The following is a 24,519-nucleotide window of genomic DNA, read 5'->3' as shown; positions in this document are numbered from 1 at the left end:
TATGTGCAATGGAGTTTTCCATGAAACAAAACACACAAACACAGAAATAAATTAGATTTGTTACTTTTTTTAATTTTGGCATTTCTCCGGTGTGCATTTATATTAAGCAAAGTGCATCTTTTCTATTTCTATCAACACACTGCACAATACATAAATAACGATGCATATAAAACGTCTTCGTATTTACAAGTAATAATATATTTATATATAACAATACATTTTAACTTTTATTTCACTTAATTAAATCTTTTAAAGTCTTTAATAAAAACCCGTCATGGGTTTTCCTTTCTTTCTTTTTTTCTTCTCTCGTAAAATCTTCTGGAGAACTTTTTTTCTCACTCTGTCACAAAAAAACAGAAAATAGCAAATAGTCCCAAACGAGGTCTGGGCCAGTCCGTGTCCATGGCGATAGAGGAAGGGGGAAGTGGGCGGGGCTTGTGGCTATCGGTTATTGAAGATGAGTTCGAGCCAGCATGGGCAGCTGCTGATGAACTGTCTGGTGTAGCACTGACCCCAGCCCTTGACGAAGCTGATCTGCACGGTGAATCCGGCACGCGGCTGATGGCTGAACTCGTGGTCGTTGGGTCTCTGCAGGCTCTTGGCCTTCTCGTAGTCGAAGGCTTTAATGGAGAACCCGGGGAAAACCTTGTGCACAAGCAGCGTTCGTGATGAAGGGTCGTCCAGCGTGGCTGATTTGATGAAGATGGGGTATCGGCTGCGGTTGTACACCCACACGCCGTCGGCCTCGCGGCTCAGCTGGATGCCGTAACCGATTTTGGGCCGCACCATGTGTACAAGTGCGCTGCGGCTCTCCGAGCACAGCTGGCCCAGGCAGAAGCCCGTGCCCTGAGGTAGGTCATAGAAGATGTCCAGCGATGGCTCGCGGACCGAATAGAGGCGGCCGACGCGCGTCTTCTCCTCCCAGTACGCCACCACACACCAGTGCTCGCGCTCGCCACACTCCTGAAGACCTTGGGAATCTGTACACACACACACACAAAGGCAAACAGGGATTAATGATTGGACTCGAATGTCTAAGTGTGTATCCAATATAGCAGCTGAATAAAAGCAAACTTCACCACGCAAGATGAAGGAAATGAAACAGTGACAGATATAGAAAGAGAGAGATACACAGAGAGAGGAAGGGAGGAGACCTGAATGCTAACCACACAGTGACAGTTAGCGAGTCAGTGTGAAACTGCTGGATAAATGTGAAAATATCATATTGTGTCGATTTCAGATCTCTTTATGTATCAAAGTAGGTATCACAATTGTTAACCAAGAAAATACGCTTGAAAAACATTTACCAAAAACAAAGCATATAATAAGGAAAACGTCCAGTGAGCTGCTCGTGGTCGGTGTACACTCTCAGAAGAAGGGTACTAACTGTACCGATCCTTGTCACTGAGGTGGAACCCTCGATTTTTAAAGCCTTACTCTATAAAAGGTAATTACAATCCAATTATTATTTATCTTTTTTTACGGTACACTATATCCAGGGTTCCAGGTGAAAGAGAGATAGCAGTACCACCCACAAAGAAAGGCACAGCTGAGTACCATTTTGTCTGAGAGTGTACTGAGTGTACTGATGTACTGATGTTATCTGTGATATTCTCTGAAAAGTGTATCATGATCGAATATATCGCAACATTGATATAATATCATATCGCCACACCAAAAGAAGAGGAAAGACAGAGTGCAGATACATACAGAAAGAAGAGGAAGAACGTGTGTAATCTCCGCACCAAGATAGAACGCATTCCACCACCGACACACTCCTCACACACGCATGCCGTATCCGAATCTGAATCTGAGAAACCCCTCGCGGTCCCACCCCCTCGCCCCCGGGACCGGATTCCGGGCCGGTGCCAAACATCCCTCGGATCCTTGATTTCAGCGTCAGGGAGGAAACGCTGCAGGAATGTGAAGAATGCATGTCGAGGAACTGGGAGATGTGCGAGCCGTCATCAAGACGTGTTTACACTGGATGTGCTGCTCATCTCCTGTGTGTAGCTGTGCACACTGCTAACGGCGTAAAAAAAAGAAAGAAAAGAAACCGCGGTGAACCGCCTTCATCTGTATTCAGGAGTGAGGATGGCTTACGTATTAAAAAAAAAAGTGCCAGGAACTTACTGAGAAAGAACATCAACCGTTAAAGGAAATCTCAGTTTTCTTTTTAACCTGATATCCAGCCACCATGTATAATCAGCATGGATGAAAATTTTTTCCCTGCGCGGAGAAAAGAACCGAAAAACTCCCATCTCACTTCTAATAGAAGTCTAAGGGCAGATGATGCGGTTGGTCAATAAACGTTTAAAATGTGCTAATATTTAACGCAAATTTCAAACTACAAACTTTACACTCTGAGCAAAAGATGAGACGGATTTGACAGAAAGTCTTACTAAAATGTTATACAACCTCAGAAAGCTGTACAAAGCGATATAATAATAAACAAATGTATTATTTAGTTACACTTTCCTGAAAGTTTAGCCTCAAACATTCCACAAACATCTCTGATTTAAGGATTCATGAATAGATGTCTTGCTTGAGTCTTTGTTCAATGACTTCAACAGCTGCCCCTAGACTGCCACTGTTTTGCATCACTTCTTTTCAGATGATGGTAAAACATGTCAAAGTTCTCGTGTTGTAATCACACACAAGCTGCAAACTCACTCGATCGAGATAAAGTTAAAAAACTCCTGAGTATTCCTTTAATACAGGAGAAGATTTGCTCGAGTGTGCTAGGCTGAAACACTGAACAGAGTGGAAGGAGGAATGTGTCCTAGCATAGCACATTGATCTCACTGGCTTTTTCTATCCCACACACACACACACACACACAGAGCTCACTTCTTGTGGATTTCCCTGAGCGGAGTCGAGGGGAAAAAACTATCAGAGCCACGCCGGCTCCAGTTTCCTCCCCCCTTAACATGGCCTCAAGCCTCTCTCTCTCTCTCTCTCTCCCTCGCTCTCTCGCTCTCTCTCTCTCTCGCTCTCTCTGTCTCTCCGTCTCTCCATATCTCAATCCCACAGAACTCTGGCTCCAAGCAGCAACAAGCCAACGGGAAAGCACAGGAGGGGGGGAGAAACAGAGGGAGTCTTTTCTTTTTTCTTTACTTTCTTCTTAGTTTACTTTCTGTGCTAGTTCTGCTATTTCTGCATGTCAACTTCCCCAAAGTGTTTCTGTCTCCTATAACAGTTTTTTTTATTTATAACAAAAAATACATCATACTTTTTATCCATTTATAGTTACATATGTCTGCATGTAACAGCAAGAAAGTTGGTCCCTGTTACCACTTACGTTATAGCAACTAAACATCATTCTCTGACTTTCTCTTGATGTTACACTGCATTTGACCTCGGAAACTCGGAATTACGTCACTTTCGATGCTCGAGCTCCGTGCGTAACTTGTTTAAAAGCAAGAAGTTTTTTTTTACTGTTGATGCTGTTGTCTATGATGTCACTTGCTGAACTCTGGGTTGAGGAGACTGTCTTGAGTTCCTGAGTAGGAATTCTGAGTTCAGGAGGCGTTTTCTTTGTTTTTTCTTAGTTATATATATATAATTGAATTGAATTTACTCTGGCTGTATGACCTGGTGGGTTAAAACTGAGGGAGTCCACAAAAAAAATAAATAAATAAAAAGGAGGAATGGAACTCCCAGCATCCCTGCTTCATTTGGGCTCTTTTTCTTCGCTCCCTCCCTCATTCGCTTCCTTTCATCTGAGAGGAGGGAGAGCGCAGGCAGTAATTTGGCTGAGCTCTGATCAGGCACTGGCGCTTTATCACTGACGGCCTCTGTCATTACACCATCCCCAGCCTTCATTAGGAGCGAGAGAGGGAGGGAGAGGGGGGGGATAAAAAAAACGACAAGAAGGAAACTATTCTCCTTGGTGCATTTTAAATGCTTCCTAAAGTGTCTCTCTTCTTCTTTCTTTCTTTTTTTTCTCTTCTTCCCAACCCCGTGTGTGTCAGCTCGAGCGTGGGCATTGGGACACCCTGCTGTTTGTTATTGCACAGAGACAGGGAGAGAGGGAGGAAGAGAGGGAGACGTGGCGTCTGGGGTCATTATATAGCTGCCTGTCTGGGCTTGTCATCACAGCCTGAAACCACTGTGATATTTATCTCTCTCTCTCTCTCTCTCTCTCTCTCTCTCTCTCTCTCTCACACACACACAAACAGCCTAAAGCATTCATCAGCCAGCTTAGTGTCCTTTTACAGGATAACACTCAACTTCTTATACAACACACACTCAGAAAAGTCTGCACACACACTAACTCATGTCACACTGTCATCTATGTTGATTGTTTAGGAACTAAATACAAAACTAGCCAGCTAACGCTCGAGCCCAAGCACGTAGCATGAGAAGAGAAGAAACCGAGTGTGTCCCATACATCAGTGTTTAAGAGTATTAGCTTATTCAGTAGCTAGCAACTTCACCAGTTTGCTAATCAGCTAATTAGTGGTTCATATGAAACTTAATAGCTTTATGCTTTATTTCATTACACCAGCATTTGAACATTAAAGTAAACGTATGTAAACCCACAGTGCATTATGGGAACCCGTCACCACCAGGACTTTTGATGAGCCAATGTTCTCATAACTAAAACAAAATTGTGTAAATAAAATGATGTAAATTATTAAAATCAACAGTTACTAAAATGATCAATTATTAAAATCACCGAACACCTAGAATTAATATAAATTGATATACATATTTTTTAAAAATAAAATATAATGTTTTGCGCTTGGGTCACAGAAGAAATGACAAATAAAATTAAATATTCTTGAAATTTTTTTGTGGTATTTTGAAATGGTATTTTATAACTTAATTCTTGTAAGTGATCATTTTTGAAATCGAAAAAGATAATTTAATATTTATGAATATTAATAGCATTTAAAATCTATTCATTCATTCATTCATTCATTTTATGATTAAAACAAATTTTTTGGATGCAAAAAAAAGACATCTGATATGTGTGTGAACAGGTAATTCCGTGTGTGTGTGTGTGTGTGTGGCGTCGTGGTGGCGGTAGGCCGGGTGGCCCCGGTGTCAACCCAACTGACACGGTGACAGCCAGGCGCAAAGAGGCTCCCAAAATAGAGCCTGCAACATGAGGACGGACACACACACACACACACACATACACACACACACACACAGGGAGGTGGGTGGCTTCTTGTCCTGTTCCATGTCTCTTTTGTAGCTTCGTCTGGAGTGCTTCAAGACCCTGAGATCCTTCCACGTCTGTTGTTCTGAATAAAAAAGACCCCCCTCCCTGTCTGTCTCCCCTCCTGACTTTATTCTACAACTCAGTGTGAAGACAACACACACACACACACACACACAGCGCTGTGTGAAGTTTAAATCCCTAGTGTAGACGCATAGCCTCAGGTAACGACACTACGTCTGCCTACAGCGGCTCCCTTTGGTCATTGTGCTACACACACATACACACACACACACACACAGTGGGTCAGGGGCAAACTCTTCCCTTTTAAGGAGATTCAAGTATACAACCTTTTTAAAGTCCACACAAAGTGATAACATTTTGCTAGAGAGAGAGACACAGAGAGAGAGAGAGAGAGAGAGAGAGAGAGAGAGAGAGAGAGACAGATGGGGGTTGGAGGCTGCTGATTAACACGAGACTGGAGACAGTGTGCAGTCTGGAAAAGTTAATGATTAGTTCTGTCTGACTCCACAAACTCTGGATAACTGCACACACACACACACACACACACACACCACACACACACACTTCACATAAGCAATAAGCTGTGCTTATTGATTAGACACAGTCTGGCTATGTTATGTAGGAAGTGACAGTATGTGTTTCTGTGTGTGTGTGTGTGTGTGTGTGTGTTGGGGGCTGGGGGGAGGTGCTGGGTGAAGGAGGTCAGAGGTCAGTGGGGATTACTTTTGTTCTGCTTGCCTCTGTTTGACCACAACACACACACACACACACACCAATATTTCTGACATGTACACTGAAAACAGGAACTTATATCCTCCTCCTGTCTTCATTTGTGTGTGTGTGTGTGTGTGTGTGTGTGTGTGTGTAAATATTGTGCTTTTCCTCAGGCATCAGGGCCTTTAGCACAATCTCACAACAAAGCAGTGTGTTAAGAGAACCCTCTACACCCCCCACCCCCCCTCACCAACACACAACACAAAACACACACACACAAACTTTGTTGATTATTTTCCTATGTATGTACCAAAGTGTTTTATACATCTTCTACCACAACAACGAAGGGCATATACTTTTTATCCATTTATAGTTACATTAATGTAGTGCAACATCTGTGAAACAAGATAGTTCCTGTTCTCACTTATGTTATAGCAGCTATAAACAGTCATTCCCTCACTAGCCTTTCATTATTCTTTCTCTAGACTTTAATAAGACAAAGCATAGCTTATCATGTTACTGAGAAAGTGTAAAGCAACTGTAAAGTCCTGAAGATGTCGTAAAGTTACAGCTTTACCTCTGACACTGGAGACTCCTTCCGTAAATGTTAAATAAATGTCTCCTCTTAGAAAATGTTACCATATCAACAATTACACACATTTATACAAGTCCCTGTGTAAGTTGTCACTATAGAAGCAATAAGGTATAAATTGTTTTTTTATTATTCAAAAATTATGATCATGAAGACAAATAATTTTTTCAGGCAAATTTCAGGCAATTTTAGCAATTTAAAATCATAAAAAAAATTGATTTGGTGCTGATTCAGATTTCTTAGGTTTTTTCTATGAAATGACTAAAATAATATATTAAAATAATTCATTAAAATGCAATAAATAAATGCATTATGACTTTCATGCTTTGTTTTGTAGAGCTCTCTCTCTCTTTCTGTGTGTGTGTGTGTGTGTGTGTGTGCAACTCTACAGAGGGAAACAAGTCAATAAAGGAAATTGCTAATTAGGAAAGGGACCTTACATAAGAGCGACAATGAACGATGCACACGGGACTGAAATACACAAAACAGGAAAAGGCTTTGACACACAGGAAATACTTCACCTCTTCCTCTATTGTGCGCAGTGTGCGCAGTGTGTGTGTGTGTGTGTGTGTATGAGAGAGGGGGTCTGGGGTTTTATTTTCTCTCTTTGTTGAGCTGAACAACTAGAGCAATATGACACTATGATATTAATAACAAAACTAAGTCTATAAGAAAAATACCACATTAAATATTCTGTATCATGAAAATATTGTTACTGTGAGGTTAAGTGTGTATCAAGTTCTGCACACGTGTGCACTGACATCACAAGCCAGGGGTCAAAGGTCTGTGATGCAATCATGACTAATAAAACACTTTTATGGTGTTGGGTAACACTCGGATTTGCAGAACATCCTCATGGTGCCCCACACACACAGACACACACACACACACACACACAAACACACACTATAATATAAACAATCAGTGATGTCATCAACCTATTCGCCGCCCGCTGTCCACCACAGAAAGAATCACACACACACACACACACACACACACACACACACACACAGAATGGAACAACCAGCACCATTGTTCCAAGTCCAGGATGTTAGCAATCGCCGTGGGAACCGAGCATGCACACTCGTGTGTGTGTGTGTGTGTGTGTGTGTGTGTGTGTGGCATCAGACAACCAGTCATGCCAGTCGAGTGGAGACACTTACATTGTTGTGGCTTCGTTTTGTTTTCTTTTTTCCTTCCCTTCTAAATGACGACTATTAATTATAATGTGTGCAACCACAACCATTCATTCTCCATCAACATAGGAGAGAGACACCAGACAGCCTGGAGACCTGTGCACTTGTGTGTGTGGGTGTGTATGTGTGTGTGCGTGTCTGTGTGTGTGTGTATGTGTGTGTGTGGGTGTGTGTGTATGGGTGTGTGTGTGTGTGTGTATGTATGTGGGTGTGTATGAAAAGCCTCAAAGGAAGTCACAACCAAGCCTATCGGTCCTCAAATGAATGAATGAGGCGAATTAAGACAGAACAGAAGAGTATTTTTTAAAACTGACGCATCTTTTAGACCAACACGTGAAGGAGTCGGTGCTTTTTAAAATCCAGCTGTGGTTAGTTATTAATATAGGGTGTAAAAATAATAACGATTTTATACATCTAGAAGTTTGTGGATTTAGCAGCATATTTGAGGTTAAAATCCTTCACCGTCTAACCGCATCATCACAGAAGATGATGATGATGATGATGTACAAGATGCTCAAAGGAAGCCTAGCATTAACCCTAGTGCTAGCGTTAGCATTGTCAACATAACTCCACCTAACAATATTTAATTTTCTTCACAAATCTTCTGCTCAACACTTATTTCAATATCTGACTTGAATTGTTGTCATGGCGACTGAAATAACGCCTCCTTCAAAACTGTCTCATTTTTCGTGTAAAGCTTGTGCGAGCATGTTTTCGGTGAAAACAATTTTTGTGGGAGGGTTGATGAAAGAGAAACGACACCCACACACACACTCTAGGAATGTGATCATCATCTATGTACAACGTAGAACATTTAAAGCCGATGTCTCAGAGGCGACAGGGAAAGAAACCCAGGCATCTCGCTCTGTACACGCTGCGTAAACTGAGGGATGAGTGAGGGACGAATGTTATTCGTATTGTGGCCGTGCGGTCAGATCCATTTCCTGGGGGCCGAATCTGTCGTCTCCACACGAACGCACTCATGGTTAAAAAGAACTCGCTGGTTCAAAAAGTCTTCTCTCAGTAGTGGCTTTTCTCCTCCCTTTTAATGGCCCTCTCAAAGGCCCTCTCATTCCTTCCATCCCTCTCTCTCTCTCTCTCTCTCTCTCTCTCTCTCGCTCTCTCTGTCTCTCTCTCTGGACCGTTCGAGGGCAGCATAATGACACGAGGCGAGCAGCGGCCAGCCAAAACCCCAGTGCAACACACACACACACACACACACACAGAGCTTGGCTGCAGTGCTGAGGGAGGAAGTGGGCAGTAATGAAAGAGGCCTTGCCTTGAAGCAGAAAAGCAGCAAAGAGCCTCTGAAATTAGAGAGACGCCTCTCTTTTTTCAAGCGTCGCTCCTTAAAAAACTCTCATTCTAGCTTTGCTTTGTGTCGTTTTTCTCTAAATGTTTTCTTTCCGTTTCGCAGAGGCCACCAAAAGGGCCCTGCCCAAAAAGAGCCTGCGCGTTTTCCTCCGAGGAATGATGTCATTTCCTGTGCTGCCCTTTCCTCCTTGGCTAACCCAAACAACCGAAGGAATGAAGGAGCAGGTCTCTGAAGTGCCCCATTTTTTCCGCTAGCTCCAGGTCCCTTACTGCACGGTATAGCTTATACTAGCCCTCATACCAAAAGTCACTCTGCAGTCTACAGAGAACGAGGGGGAATCTGAGATGTGTGAGAGCAGGAAGGTGTTTCTGGATCAGCTCGACACCCTGTAACCCTGAGCAGCATGTAATCAGGCTGTTCCTGGATCAGCTTGCTGTAGCACCGATTAATGAGACCCCTTGGAGTAAATTTAGCCATGCAGAGGAAGCGTGTGTGGAGCTTGGTGTTTACCGCCCCCCTGCTCTCACCTTTCACTGCACTCCTGCACGGTTCACACACACACATGCCATCGCTAATATCTTAGAACCCAGTCGCTTACCTTCATCCTACCTACACACACACACACACACACACACACACACACACACTCATAATGATTTCCTGTTTCTCAGACACGTTTTACTAAACCCTAGCAAAACTAGTCATTCAGAATTGTTTCCATCTCATTATCTTGAAAAATCACTGTTTACTACAGGACTTTATGGTAACTATGGTTACCAACCTCTGAACCACGATACTACCATAATTCTACCGTTGTCGTTTATGAAAACTCCATTTAGCACAATGTTAACCCACCATATTAATATGGGTTTATTATGGTGATGATTAATGGGAACTGTCCCTTACAGTCTTTACATAATTACCTATAACATAGCCACAGTTTTACTATGGTATCCAATAGCAACAACGATTATGCACTTAACCATGCATATGACATCACCGTGGTTTGCCTGAAGTACTTATAAATGTTATTCATAACAGTATGGACATTCACTCAAACAATGTTTTGAAATCTGTGATGAAAATTCATCTTTCAAATAACAAGTATACAGTACATTGTTCAGAAAACTACCACGTTGCTACACAGCTAGACAACATCAATACGTCAATATATCAACACTAGCCTGCATACTTTCTGAGGAGAAAGGTGAAACTGAGGTGAAACTAGAGGAATTATTTCACATCACATATTTTTTGTTGTCTTTCGACTAACTATTCTAAAGTTAGTCCAGTTAAAAAATGTTAAATGAACTGATCCATAATACATCTAAAAGCCTCATCAGTGTGTTACCTCAAAACTCAACAAGTTTTGACCCTTTTCGACTTCCATAAATATCTAAACAAATATTTAATCAGGTCAAACCACTCAAAGTAGATTCTCCTGAAACCTTTAATCATCCAGTCCAAATTGTAGATACTGTAATACCAATGAAAGAGTGTGAGAGGAAAAAACAAGGTGAGGAAAAAAGAGTAACCGAATTCCAGAAACAAGAGCCAAAAGCTTAAGCAAGTTCTTCACTTCATATCTCTCTGTCTCTCCATCTATCCATCTCTCTCTCCTGGACTCCAGCCCAGCGAACATGTCTGTTGGTGGCTGTCGGATTGAGGCTAACTCTTAATAAACCCCAGCTTTCCAGGACAAACAACACACACTGAGCTAGCTCGTCCAGTAATCCCACTCAGGCTTAGACACACAAACACACGCTAGCACACACACGGTGCTCTGACATCTAAGAAGCAAGGACAATAAGGAGACAACAGAACTGTCTTGTTCTACTTGTTTACTTCTGAAATCAATAAAATGATCTTCAGAAAATGTTGTCGGGAAATCAGAGAAATACGTTTTCCTCTTAGCGCCACACCCCACATGCCTGGTCTGATGGTAATGAAAGCTTTTGCAGATATGTTCTTTTTTTGCCTGTCAGTCAAGCAGACAGCTACGACGCTGTCACACACAACTTATTTACCGCACAGGAGGAGCAGGACGCCGTTCCTGCTTTCACTTCGGCTCAGATTTTCCACTAGACCTGCAACACAACCCCTCTCTGAACATACCAAAGTCTCTCTCTGGTGCAAGCGAATGCCTCAGCGAAATGCAGTGACACTCTGTGTTTGTTCAGGAGCACCGTCGGATTCGAGGAAGAGTGAGAACAAAACAGAACTTCTCCAGAAGAAACTCAGCATTTATTGTATTGTAGGTTAAGAATCCGCATGTGTCTGGTGCGAAGGTTTAGAGCCAGGCTTTGAACCCAGTCAGGGCTAACCATGTAGGGCTAACCAACAAGTTCCAGTTGGTCTTCCCTTTTATCATCAAACTACTGCAAGAATTTAAAGAAAGAATTGATAGTTAGTTGCTCACTGTATGCTTGGTATAGATCGGCTTTCAATCCACCATCTTTGTTTGCGGTGAACAGAGTGATGATAGATTCACCTTTCCCATCAAGGTTCTGGTTTATGGAACCAGCAAACCTTTTTGAATAACCAGGAACTTAAATATACAAGTTGTACTTTTGGCTCTGAGAAGCTCGAGGGTCTGGAATCAGAGTCAAAAGTGACAAACTACACAAGAGAGCCAAAGCAAACTCTTTTTTTCCCTCTCTCATTTCAAGCTCTCATTTTACCATCTAAAGTCAAATCCACATGGCATAAAGGTGTAATCATAGACGACTTCCACACGCAATCTGTTCTGAGTGGGTACTTGCTTAGAGAACAATTTGCTAGCACTGGCAATATAGTTCCCTGACGCAATTGCCAGCAAAAATGGCTGCTTCCTCCTCAGACCATAGATTCAGCCTTTAAATAATTGATTTAGTAAATCTTTAAGTGTAAGTTTCATAGTTTATTCTATGTCTAATAGTACCAACACTTTTATGGACCAACATCTCATATTCCATTCTATGCATGTGTGCTGAGAACAGGCTGCAATTCAGGTCTGAAAGGGTTAAATCTCTCCCTCTGTGTCTTCCGTAATCACGTTTCGGACGCAGCAAAGGCTAGTGTGAGAGGGGCAGGAGGTCAGAGCGGAGCGTTCGGGAGGAACGAGCCTCTTTTGTGTAAAGCCCCCGAGGGATCGCACTAGTCTTCCTCTGCCAGAGAAATCAACTCTCCGGCTCCAGAGGCCCTGCCTTCCCCATTTCCCTCCCTCTCTCTGAGCTTTATTCATCCAACTGACCCAAAACCAGGAGGCAAAGTGAGGGAGGAGGGCCGGTGAAAAAGTGGACGACGGGCAGAGGGTTAGAGTGAAAGAGAAAGATGAGGAGGAGGAGGAGGAGGAGAGGTGATGAAAGACGGGCTTAGTTCCCTTCTACTCCACAAATTCACAGTGGGTAGTGTGGTATAAAATGTGAGAGGAGTGGAGCTGAGAAGGAGGAACGATGTTAGCAGGTTTTGTTTGCACTGCACGCTGCTGTCGGCACACTGGCGGCAAGCTTTTCATCCTTGTCCTCCACACACACACACACACACACACACAAAAGAGAGGTAAAACAAACGGCGGGGCACACGAGAGGCCAGCGAAGGGGAGCAGAGCAGCTCCAGCACAGGCAACATAATCCAGCATGTCCATCATACACACACAGACACACAGACACACACACACCTATCAACCCGCAACTCAACCATGAAGCCCAGGGGTTTAAGAGCTCTGAGTTTATGTGCCGCTTTTTCTTTTTTTTTTTTTCTTTTTTTTTTTTTGCAGAGAATTTATGCTCCTATCTCAGACCTGATCTACACACAAACTGAGACTTAAGAGCTGAGACAGAGAGCAGGGCAGCACACACCCACCATCATGTTTAAAAAAAAAAAAACAGCTTTAAAGTCTCACTAATGAGAAACATCTGTATGAATAAAGCAGGCAGAGACCAGACCAACTCTCTCGATCCATCTCTCTTACCCTGCCTCCCCTTCTCTCCTTCACTATTTCACCCCCCCTCCTCTGCCGCTCTACCTCCCGGCGCCTCTCGTAAACACTCTGTATCCGTTTGGCTGCAACTACGAGTTCGGAAAATATTGATAATAAGCAGCCGTTCGAATGTAAGCTAAAACAAATACAGACAATAAGAAAAAAAAGTCACATCAACATTTGTGCTACTTATAAAAAAGTGCTGGAGTAGCACGTCTACTGTAAATACTCCAGCAAGTGGCATGTTACAACTTCCAGAAAAAAGCAAACAAAAAGCATCTTATAGTCCAGAAGATACAGTAATAAGACAGTTTTAATCAAAGTGACACACCAAGATAAGTCTCAAAGTTCACAACTCATCATGTAGTTCATGTAGCAGAGGCATGGTGGCCATTAATGCAGTTGCAAAGAGAAGAAAAGGAACTGAAGGAAAGAGAGAGAGAGAGAGAGAGAGAGATGGGATGAATCTATGTCTTTACCTGAAAACCCCACAGGGGCTGAATGTATCGTTCCCCCAGTTTCAGTGGAAGCAGGCATAGAGTCTGGAGAATCTGCACAAAGAAGAACGAGTGAAAGGTTAATCAAATACACACGTACAGCACAGAATAAAGGTTTGAACACTTCAGTGCCTCAAAAACTGATAGATTTTACGGCCTTCAGGGACTGAGCGATATTAACAAGACATTTTCACAAAGATATGAAATGATTTTATGTATTGTCTACAAAAGCAAATGATTTAACAATGCTACAAAAATAACATTTACGCCAAATCAGCTACATGTAACTGACAATGAGATTTATAAAAATACTAACGATACGTGCAATACTCTCAGAAAAGCGTGGAATATTGCACTCTCATTATATTGTTGTATTTTTGAGAGCTATAAGGCGGCCATGTTTAAAAGAAGTGAAGAAAACTTGCAGAGGCTTCGCATTTTCACTTTGTTTTTCTTTACGCCGAAAATAAAGTCTCAAAAAAAAAAAAAAGAAAACAAAAAAAAGCCAAAGGCAACTGTAGTTCAGTGTCCGTGTCCGTGTCCGTGTGTGTGTGTGTGTGTGTGTGTGTGTCAGTATGTGTGTCAGTGTGTGTGTTCTAGCTGTGATAGGAATATACAGTTTAGCAGGATACACTCCATCAAGCCAAAAACAATGAAGGAGACAGGAAATGGCCTCAGCCTTGAAAGCTGTGTACAGTAAATTTTCTAAATGGCATGCCAGCAGACAGGGAACTCTGAGTGTGTGTGTGAGTGTGTGTGTGTTCTGCACTAAGCAGCTCGGAACAGGACTTTCTGATGTTTCCATAGCGATCAGAGCTGCGGGTAATTATACATTCCATTCAGAGAATATAAACACCAGTGGTCCCGCCCACCAGCACAGCTGGCCAATCAGATGCCCCGGCTGTCAAACAACCATGTTATAAGTTAATGGTCTAAAGTTAAAGGGAGATAACCAGCTTGTCTTTACTTTATATTTGTCACATTCGATACTCAGACATCATGGTGAGATGTAGAAATGGCGACAGCGTGCACACGGTCCTGGTGTTCCGGCGTCTCTTTAAGAACTGGTGATTGTCTGGTCAAGCTGTGGTCAAGCTAATGAGATGCACGGCCAAACCTGAGCCTTACTCACTGACCACAGAGAGAGAGAGAGAGAGAGAGAGAGAGAGAGAGAAGACGAGCGAGAGAGCTTCAAACACTCAATGACTCATTTTAAGGGCAGAAAAACAAGCTGACGTTTAATTACAGCAGCTTTCATACTAACCACGGATGCACCAACCCTATTTCATTTAAAAAAAAATACAAAATCTGTTTTTTTTATTGTTTTAATGTATAATTTATATATTCTTTAATATATTCTATATAATGTAACATTAGTTATTACACAGTCCTAATTTTTTATTTATTAATTATTTAATATCTACAAAAAATATGATTTGTCACAGAAAAAAGGGGGAAAATTTACAAAAAAGATTTTACTATCAACCACTTTTTAGTGCAAGTAACAGTGGAGTTGGTTGTTTTAAGTGCTGATGAAATGTAGTGTGGTGTAATTTATCACAGTATTTATAACACGGTCATATCAAAAAATATAAAAAATAGATTATTTTAAAATTGTTAAAGATATTTTTAGATGGGTTAAAACTAAATTTCAGTTATATTATTTATATTTATATATTTTTTGTTTATATCAGAGAATATTTAGCAATAAAATGTTAATAAAAATAAAATGGAAAATATATTATTAAAATATAAATTAAAAAATATATATTTTAGGGGAATTAAATAAATTAAAAATAAAATGACTGATGAAATTTATTACAATATTTATGTTTTTATTAATATTTTTAATTAGCAGAAGGGACATTCTGACATGGTCTGTCTTTTTCTGCTGTCTCTTCTTCTGAATCTCGTCTGATCTCCAGTACATCACATAAAGCATGGGGAGGAATTCTCTCTTTGAAGCTTGCTCAAATTTCGCTGAGCTGAAATGATTCGTGTTTAATCCTCTGAGATGGACCAGACCTTGGCGATCAAAGATTTGAGAAGATGCAAGCGTGCGAATGAAAGCAAAACGATGAGGTTTTCGGAAGAACGTGTGTGTGTGTGTGTGTGTGTGTGTGTGTTTGTGCCCATGACGTGGCACTCACTCCTGCTCCCTGACCTGAGTGCTATACAGAGCTCATTCTCTGCTGTTCTCCCGAAAATACACATGGAAAAACCCCACTCAACACACACACACACACACACACACACTCAGTGCACCCCTCTCTCAACCACGACACTGAGAGGAAACTGGTCACTTTTGTCATCATCCCTGTCACATTTAGTGCACTGCATAGTGCGCACTTCTCCTCTTTCTCTCTCTCTCTTTTGTTTGCCTTTGATTGCAGCTCAGATTGATATGCAAACAAGCAGCACATATGAGCTGTTCTTCTTCTACTCTCGTCTGCGAAAGGTGTGTGTGTGTGTGTGTGTGTGTGTGCATAAGAGAAGAGTAGATGAGCAGAAGAGCAGAAGAGACGTATGAGAGTGTGTCTTGGGTCAGTGACGAGGAAGACAAAGCGATAACAAAAGAGGCAGCTCGTATAAATGAAGCACAGTCGGCCTCTTTTGTCCTATTAATATCACTGGCTCTAGGACACACACACACACACACACACACACACACACGTGTCTTCATAGAAACACAGCTGGGGCGACAAATGACTTCCTCTCTGCATGATCATTGAGAGAGACTCTCTCTTTCAGCTCTCTCTCTTTCAGCTCTCTCTCTCTTTCAGTTAAAGGACAAGTCTGTTAAAAAGGTTTCCTCCTCAAACTCCTCAAAGGTTTCCTCCTTCCTCTTATTTAGCCCCCCGTGCACACACACACACACACACACACACACACATATATTCCCAAACCCAAAAATCTGGTTCAGTAAAGTTATGAGTCATGCTGAAGTGGATGACGCAGAAGCAGGCGCCAAATAATTACACACCTTTTTATGTAAACTCTGAACATCGCTGTGTTTTTATAAAAGAGAATAATAAAGCGATTGATGGAGGAGTTTCTGGTATTGAAATAGTTTTTTGTTCCAGGGACAATTTAAAAAATAAAGCGCTTGTTATTCACCAATGTTGTCCTGAAGTGCCGGGTTGCTTTTGACATATATTTGTTCAGTATTTTATTCTGTTCATCTCTGTGATGTTGATCAGTGGGAGCTATATCAGTAGAAAGGCATGTTATATCACAGCACTACTGAATTCTCCAGTCGGACTGGACGGCGGCTGTAAGACACATCACACGTTTATACTGTCACACTTTCTGTAAGGAGACGTTTATTTAGCATTTATGAAAGGGAAGGAGTCTCCAGTGTCAGTGCTTTGAAGAGTCAGAGGTAAAGCTGTAACTTTTAAGTTGTCTGACATGGGAACTTGAGGCTTTGCTGTTTTTCAGGAACATGACAAGTTGCGTTTTTTTCATCTTATTAACTTCAAAAGAGAAAAAAAAAACAAGGCTGGTGTTTCACGGACATTCCACAACAACAAATGTAACTATAATTGGATAAAAAGCTTGATGTCTCATAGTATAAGAGGAATAAAACACTTCAGGATGTGCTTTTATAGAAACATAAGCAACTTTGAGTGGTAACGATAACTTTGCTTTACGTAAGTCTCCACTGCTGTTGATTATTTTCCTATAACAACACATCCCGTTGTGTACTATTCAGTGTAACATTACTGCATTGTAGCAGGTAGCTGATTACAAATTTATTGCAACACGAATAATAATCAACACTGGACTTTCAGGGGTTTTTCCATATTGCTTTTTGTGTTCCGGGTTTTTATCCACAGCAAAACTAAATATTTCTAAAAACGATTTAAAATATCATGCATGTGGACAAAGGTTATCTCATGTCAAAGACGATCCCACTTTGCTTTGGATGGTGAACATCTCTGACTGAGATCATTTTCAATTACCATCAAAAGCTGTGAATGAACACATCCCTCAGCACAAAGAGAGCGACAGCCCAGAGCTGCACAGCCAGAGGACAAGAGAGCGGAGGGGGGGGAGAGCTGTGTGCAGACGCTCCCAAACCCTCAGATTAATTCAGCAGATAAAACACGGCTCCGCAGATCTCTCAGCCTTCCCCTGTGAGAACCACATTTCCGCTTTCCTCTAACCCACTCGTTCACTCGCCCACCCCCTCTCCCTCCATCCCTCCCTCCCTCCCTCCCTGCACCCTCTCCCTGATGGAGCCGTTAGTCTTTATCAGAGCCGCCAAAAGTGTGTGCAGACGCACCGCCCCCCCTCCCGCTCTGGTGCCGGGTCAGAGAGGGTTTAGGCCTTGGCCTCGTGCCATTCTATTACAGACGACTGGCAGAGCCACTGCTTTCTGTCTATCATAAATCAAAACACATCGCTGAGAATCTGCATCGTATTACACACACACACACACACATTCTCACCTTTCTTTTCAGAGCCACATGTACACATAATGTAAGAAAAATAGAGGAAAATATTTACAAATGTGAAAAGATACATGGTCTTTCTTTATCAGGCCAAATGGGTCCAAACTGTCCACAGAAAATTACAGCATGTCAGAGAAAAACATGGATAACTATAATCATTGGCGGTTCAGTGGTAGCTCAGCGGTTAAGCTTGCCCCCAGAAGGTTGTGAGTTTCAATCCCAGGATGGCCAGAAAAACCCTTAGCCAAAAATAAAACACAAAACCCCAAAGCCAAGGCATGTTTTGTATAGTGAAGTTCACTTCTATAGTTTCACACTGGAGCTACAAGGCAAGTAACGAACGCGAGGAACGTCTGTCACCCAAAAATGAAATTATAATAATATATCTATCCATTTAACACACAACTGTTCAGCTCTGTGCTTAGATTATCGGATTATCCTCAATGGATAAAAGCATCTGGCAAATATACCGATTCAATTTATGATTTAAAAAGCTACGGGATGATGGCTCAGGAAAACTCAGCATGAGGATTTGCCGGACTTGTATACAAAGTTATGACGGTTAAGATTAGGGGCGGAGTTAGCTTTCAGAACTTTTCCTAAGACTTCATTTGCACGACATCCAATCAGATCCTGATGATTCGTACAAATTTCTCGAGAAATCAGCTTCACAAAGACAACAACAACCCACACAACGTATCACGCACTTATAATATAATATAATATAATATAATATAATATAATATAATATAATATAATGGAAAAGTCCTGAAAACAAAGTGCAATCAACGTATAGCTCGACTAACAAACTTGTTATACTTATTTGTTGTTGATGTGTTGATTGGTTTGACTTTAACAAGCCTGAGAGCAGGACACACAGCACATATTGTTCCAAAGCTGAAAGAAGTAAATAACTTACCGGGTGACTTAAGTAAGTCCACTGGATATCGTGAGTATGGAGGAGGAGGGGATTCTAAGGAGAAAAAAGTGGAAAAAGAAGACCATGAGAAACAAGCAGAGTTAGATAGAGCCTCATGATAACAGTTGGCATTCTTTTAGGGTGGAAAAAAACCCTGTTTGTCTTATGTAGAGAGAGAGCTGGGGGCTGGAGGAGGGGGGATCTGCCCTGATAGTGCACAAGTGAAGTGCGTAGATAAACACAGAGCCGCCCGGCGCCAGACTGAGAGAGAGAGAGAGGGAGAGAGAGAGAGAGAGAGAGAGAGAGAGAGAGACAGACAGAGAGAGACAGACAGAGAAAACAGCGCATGTGACTGCCAAAAACAGGGCCTTCAGACCGGTTGAACATTAATCGATGTCCGTATACACAGAGGGAAGAGTGTTAAGGAATAAGCCCCAAACTGCCCGGAATAACACGCTGATAGATTGAATTTCCTGCTCTGAAAACTTTAAGGTGAACTTTTGGGGAAAAAGTTTAGAAGTGTGGTAAATGTGCAAATAATAATAATAATAATAATAATAACTTAAATCATTATATTCAAAACTAATGCAAAAGATAATTGCATATATCTTGATATTATACATGACCTATGAGGTGTTTATTATATAAAAAATAGCACTCTTTGCAAAACCCTGGATCGATATAATGAAGATTAAATCGATAAATTTATCACAATTTTTCTGTAATAACAGATCTGTCTTTATGTTAGAGCACCACAGAGGACTTTCTATTGCTAAAAAAATATTCATAAGCTATAAAGACAGTGAGGTTGGTTTACACTGCTACAACATCCTCAGAGTTTATGGAGACTTTTACACATGTAGCCTCGATGCTACATCAACACACACTGTCGCGGACGTCTATAACACAGTAATAACTGTAATCCTGACAGGCTGGCACTCAGTTCGCCAGTGTCTCTTCATTTCATATCCACAAACTTCTATGAAAAGACGAGACAAAAGGGGAGAGTTTTGGGTCAGTCATGGAGCATCACTGTGCTTGTGATTGTGGAATGATGAACCATGGTTTGAGGGATACAAATTTGTGCAAAGTGTCAATATTTATCAATAACATGAGGTCAGCTGAATGAAATAGTAAGTTAACTATGTGTGTAAAGTGTGCTGTATGCTAGAGTTGAGCTGAACTGCATCTTTTTGAGGTAAATGTGTGACTGATGTTAGTTACGCTGTCGGAGATGAAGACAGGTCTCTTCTCTACTCTACAGCTCCAGGTTTGTCCCCTAAACAATGTTAATGTTCCTGTTAATGTTGATCTGATGAGCTAGCAGCTGGTCAGACTGGTAGACTTCTTTCCAGATGTGTATCACCTGGTAAACTCTTTTCCAGCTTCCTTATTATTTAACTAAACTGGTCACTAAGTGTTTGAGAGCTTCTGATTGCCTGCCTGGTGTGTTAGTTTACATTAAAAAGAGGACCACAGTGTATGATTCAGTATGAGAAACTGTTCTTTCCTCCAGCACTTGGGTGCAGATGCTCCACCAGTTTGACCAGTGAGTGTGTTTTGGCAGTTGCTCAGACCAGGCTGGATTTTTCAGTATCACTGACTGATTTTTAATTGAGCACTTTTTTTTCCCCAGGAGAAAAGTACAGCCTGTGTAATATATATAGCTACTGTATAATAACTGAGTGTGTAAGTGCACATGAGCTGCAGGTCTTACCGGGCTCGCACAGGCGGCTCATATGGTGCGGGTTGCAGCACACGAGCTCCGGGTTGATCTTCCCGTAGGATTCACAGCACGGCAACCGCTTTAACTGCGACCAGTGTCGGAGGTCTGGCCAGCGGAAAACCTTAAAGAGCAGCAGCGGGAGCGAGTACGCGTCCACTCGGCCGGGCAGCATGAGGCACGGGCTCCGCGCTCCGCCCTTCGACTCCACGGCCTGCAGCAGCACCTCCAGCTGCTTCTCCTTGATCTTCTTCAGCACCGAGTGCGTGAGCGCCTTCAGTTCGGCCTCCGCGCTCGCGCTGCCGCCGCCGCTGGCCTTACCGGCGGCCTTGGTCGCTTTGCCCATGCACAAGCTTCCGTTTCCTCTTCCGCTTCCTCCCGCGCCGTGCGTCCCGGCGTCCGCCGCCTCCTCCCCGTCGCCGTCGACGGGCGCGCGGCTCCTCCAGAGTCGCCGGACGAGCCCCGACCGTCTGGTCCTGAACATGCGCGACGACGAGCAGAGGGTCTCCCGGCTAAAGAACGAGCATGGCGTCCGCAAATCATGAAGTAGGTCCCGGGATCCGAGGCCAGGCGGCGCCGCGCAGTCCGAGAGACGGTGCAAAAGCTGGGAGCAGCAAAGGCAATCTGTACCATACGCCAGTCTTTTAATTCGGTTTTCCACCCACAAACTAAGCAGCAGGTAAAAATATATACAGGCTATCCTGAACAGCCTATATTCTACAGCCAAACCTGTTCGAATAGGCTGTTAATATAAAGAGGATTTATTGAAATAATAATAATATTAATAATAACACTGTTAAGCAAAAAACTTCCGTTAGACACTGAAGTCGCGCCGGTGCCTCTGCGCTGTAAATCCACACACCATCCCGGAGCCGAGTCCGAGCCCGAGCCCGAGCCTGAGCCCTGCTGTCCGTGCGGCTTCCCTGCTCCTCCACCAACACTCAGCGCTGCAGGCTGAAGGCTCCAGCACGGCTCTGTGACCCGAGCATGTCTGAGGGCAACACAAATGTTCAGAGCCTGAAGCAGATCCGAGCAGAGGAGGTCGGGAGGCTCCGCTAAATCCACGCCTGAGCCGCAAAGCTGAAAGCGAGAAAAAATCAACCCGACTGTGAAACGCTGGAAGAAATGAGCATACACTAAGGATCTAATGTCAGCCGTCTTCCGCTTAATGTGCAGGATTTATCCTGAAAAATGTGAAAAAATAAACAAACAAACAAAAAAAAAGCAAAACAAAGCAGTAAAGCAAAAAAGCGCCGCGCGTAAAGTTTCCGAGCCGCGAGAAGAGAGACGGCGGTGCGGTGTGTGCGCTTCCAGAGCCGGGAATGAGGAGAGGAGCTCAAGCGCCTTCTCTCTCTCTCTCTCTCTCTCTCTCTCCCTGTCTCCAGTGGGCATTGGCGCCCCCCCCGGCCGGTCACGTGGTTGTCTAGACACCCTGTCGCTTGAGAAAAAAAAGCGATCGTGTTGCGCAAACAGGAGATCAAGTAGCTCACAAGCGGCGACATCGGGTTTTAAAGGTTACATTCCAGTAAAGTTTCAAAAGTTATCAACGATAAGTGGTCACGGTGATTATGGAAAAGAGAGACAGTGTGCTCTGGAGCTAGAGCTGAGCTTTTCTCATAAACCTGATGCGGATTTTACACCAAGTTGTTGGTTTTTTGTTGTTGTTGTTGTTCAGCAGAGCGGCCACTGACACAAGAAACACAATAAAGCATAAATATCTCTCCAATCACACAGCACAAAGCTTACTCTGTGTGACCTATTGCCTTATCAGGGTTATTAGGGCTATGCTATTACCTCTAAATAAATAAATAAATAAATAAATAAATAAATAAAATGCTGCATGGAATCATGGCAGAATAAATGATCATGTAATAGTAAACTATAGACTGGAATAATGCACAACATTGCACATCCTAATATTTTCTAAAATAATAATAATAAACAAATAAATAATAAATAATAATAATAGTAGTCCATTATCATGATAGCAAGAATGGTAAAATAGCAAACTGTAGCCTCATATTTTCTACAACATGGATGCTATTGTTATTATTTTTACTTATTAATTCTTTATTTTAATTCTTACTATTTTTTGAGGTTAGGTTTTGTACCAGACTGAGCACAGAACCCATGAACTGCTGCCCCCATCTGGTTAACACACTCACTGCTACACACCTCCATCACTCTGTCTGTCTCTTCAGCTTCACTCCTTCCATCTTTCCACAACCCCAGACATGTCAATCATCTTCTTACCTGCTCATTTAGCACTGAAGCTAACAGGTAATAAAAAATGATGAGCACCAAAGCAAATGAGCATCGAGCAAAGCTAACATTATAAAACCTTATTCTGGTTAATGAATACCTATAGGATATAACAGTGTAATAAAGCACTTATAAAATGATTAGCAGCCAGTTTTAATAAATATCCCTGACATGGAGTGGCACAAATCATTAAAAAAACTATATAATAAGAGACTTTCAGCATGAACCTCCTCTCTGGTGTTCTAGACTAGATGGAAAACTTGTGTAATTATTATTTCACTTCTATCAAGTAACTTTTCCACTGACTTGCTCCACGTCATCAAAACCCACAACCTACACGATCTGTATGGGTTACATGTCGTGCACATTTTTATTTTCACATAATTTTTTCCACAATTCATTTATTTTCATCTGTTAATTTTTCACATCTATTCCATGTCTATTTATTTTCAGGTGTCCATCCTTTATTTTCATGATTTTTTCACAACTTCACGTTAAACTGTTTTTCTTGCACATGTAGCACATGATTTTTTCCACACAATCATTTTTGCAATTTTATCTATTTATTTACATTAAATTTTTTTTTTCAGGTGACTTTTTTCCATGTGATTTTTTTAATGATGTATTTCTTTTCACATAATTTATTTTTATAATGTATTTATTTGCACGTGATTTTCTTTATATTGATTTATTTTGCATGTTAACCCTCCAACCCACCAATATTATTTTCACATTTTTGGTAAATCATTTTTCACATGCTAATTTTTGCACATGTAGCACGTTTTTATTTTGACGTGACCCTCCCACCACAATTCATTTATTTTCACGTGATTTTTTTTCGCATGTGCCATGTGATATTATTTCTTTCACATGTGATATTTTTAAACAATGCATTTATTGTCCGATCTGACTGTTACTTTTTTAATGTGATCCTTCCACATGATTTATTTATTTTCTATTCTATTATTATTTTATTTAGATGTAGTGCATGAATTTTTAATAGTGTATGTACTTTTTTCCCCACACAACTCATTATTCATTTATTACTCACATGATGTCAAATGCACAAGAATTCGTCACATGCTCAAATATATCTTGGCATGTTTTTTACATGCGAAGTGTGTGTTTATTTTTTTATAACGGTGTGTACAACAGTGCGTTAGAGAACATCTTGTCCTCACAGTGAATGAGTGGAGGCGGAACAGAAGCGCTGTTGTGTGTGTTTTTGTGTGTGTGTGTGTGTAGCCTGGCGGCATCACGGGCAGCATGACTGGAGGCGGTGCATACGTGGTGGCGGGTGCCAGTCTGTAACGGAGGCGGAAGATAATGATGATGATGGCGATGGTGATGACATTATGGACGCTGCCATTCTCATGACTCCGCCCCCTGACTGAACCCACTGGCGCCTTTTCCCTGCCCTGGTCCTAGAGAACCCCCTGTGCACATTTCAGAGTCTTCTCTGATCTAACACTTGTAGGATGCAGATTTGAGATTTTCTGATCTTAATTCAGAGGAAGTTTCCCCAGGAAGTTTTTCTGGAAATCCATCAGTAACCCGCTGTCCCTCCTTCCCACCACCACGCCCTTGTTAGTAGCCTAAACGACCCCATGTGCATAGGAAAGGGAGCCATTTTAGGAGCCATTCTGAGACACAAACATCCACAGGCTACATCAAGCTAGCATGCAGAAG

The 24,519-nt window shown here is 42.0% G+C and overlaps 1 protein-coding gene across 2 annotated transcripts; it reads right to left on the bottom strand.

Moving 5' to 3' along the window:
• Positions 1 to 51: 51 nt before the first annotated feature.
• Positions 52 to 21,932, bottom strand: smad7 (SMAD family member 7). Of its 2 annotated transcripts, XM_026928982.3 has the most exons (4): positions 20,563 to 21,932; positions 18,846 to 18,899; positions 13,452 to 13,523; positions 52 to 980 (listed from the first exon to the last, which is right to left on the bottom strand). In XM_026928982.3, exons 1-4 carry the CDS (start codon positions 21,050 to 21,052, stop codon positions 442 to 444), a joined length of 1,155 nt encoding a protein of 384 aa, XP_026784783.1. In that variant the 5' UTR covers positions 21,053 to 21,932; the 3' UTR covers positions 52 to 441. The 2 variants fall into 2 exon arrangements, with proteins under 2 accessions (XP_026784783.1, XP_053096194.1); XM_053240219.1 differs by lacking the exons at positions 13,452 to 13,523; positions 18,846 to 18,899; positions 20,563 to 21,932 and adding an exon at positions 1,711 to 13,405.
• Positions 21,933 to 24,519: the final 2,587 nt, after the last annotated feature.

Source organism: Pangasianodon hypophthalmus, chromosome 15 (assembly GCF_027358585.1).
Source record: "Pangasianodon hypophthalmus isolate fPanHyp1 chromosome 15, fPanHyp1.pri, whole genome shotgun sequence".
Taxonomy (NCBI): Eukaryota; Metazoa; Chordata; class Actinopteri; order Siluriformes; family Pangasiidae; genus Pangasianodon; species Pangasianodon hypophthalmus.
This window is presented reverse-complemented; position numbering and strand designations above follow the sequence as displayed.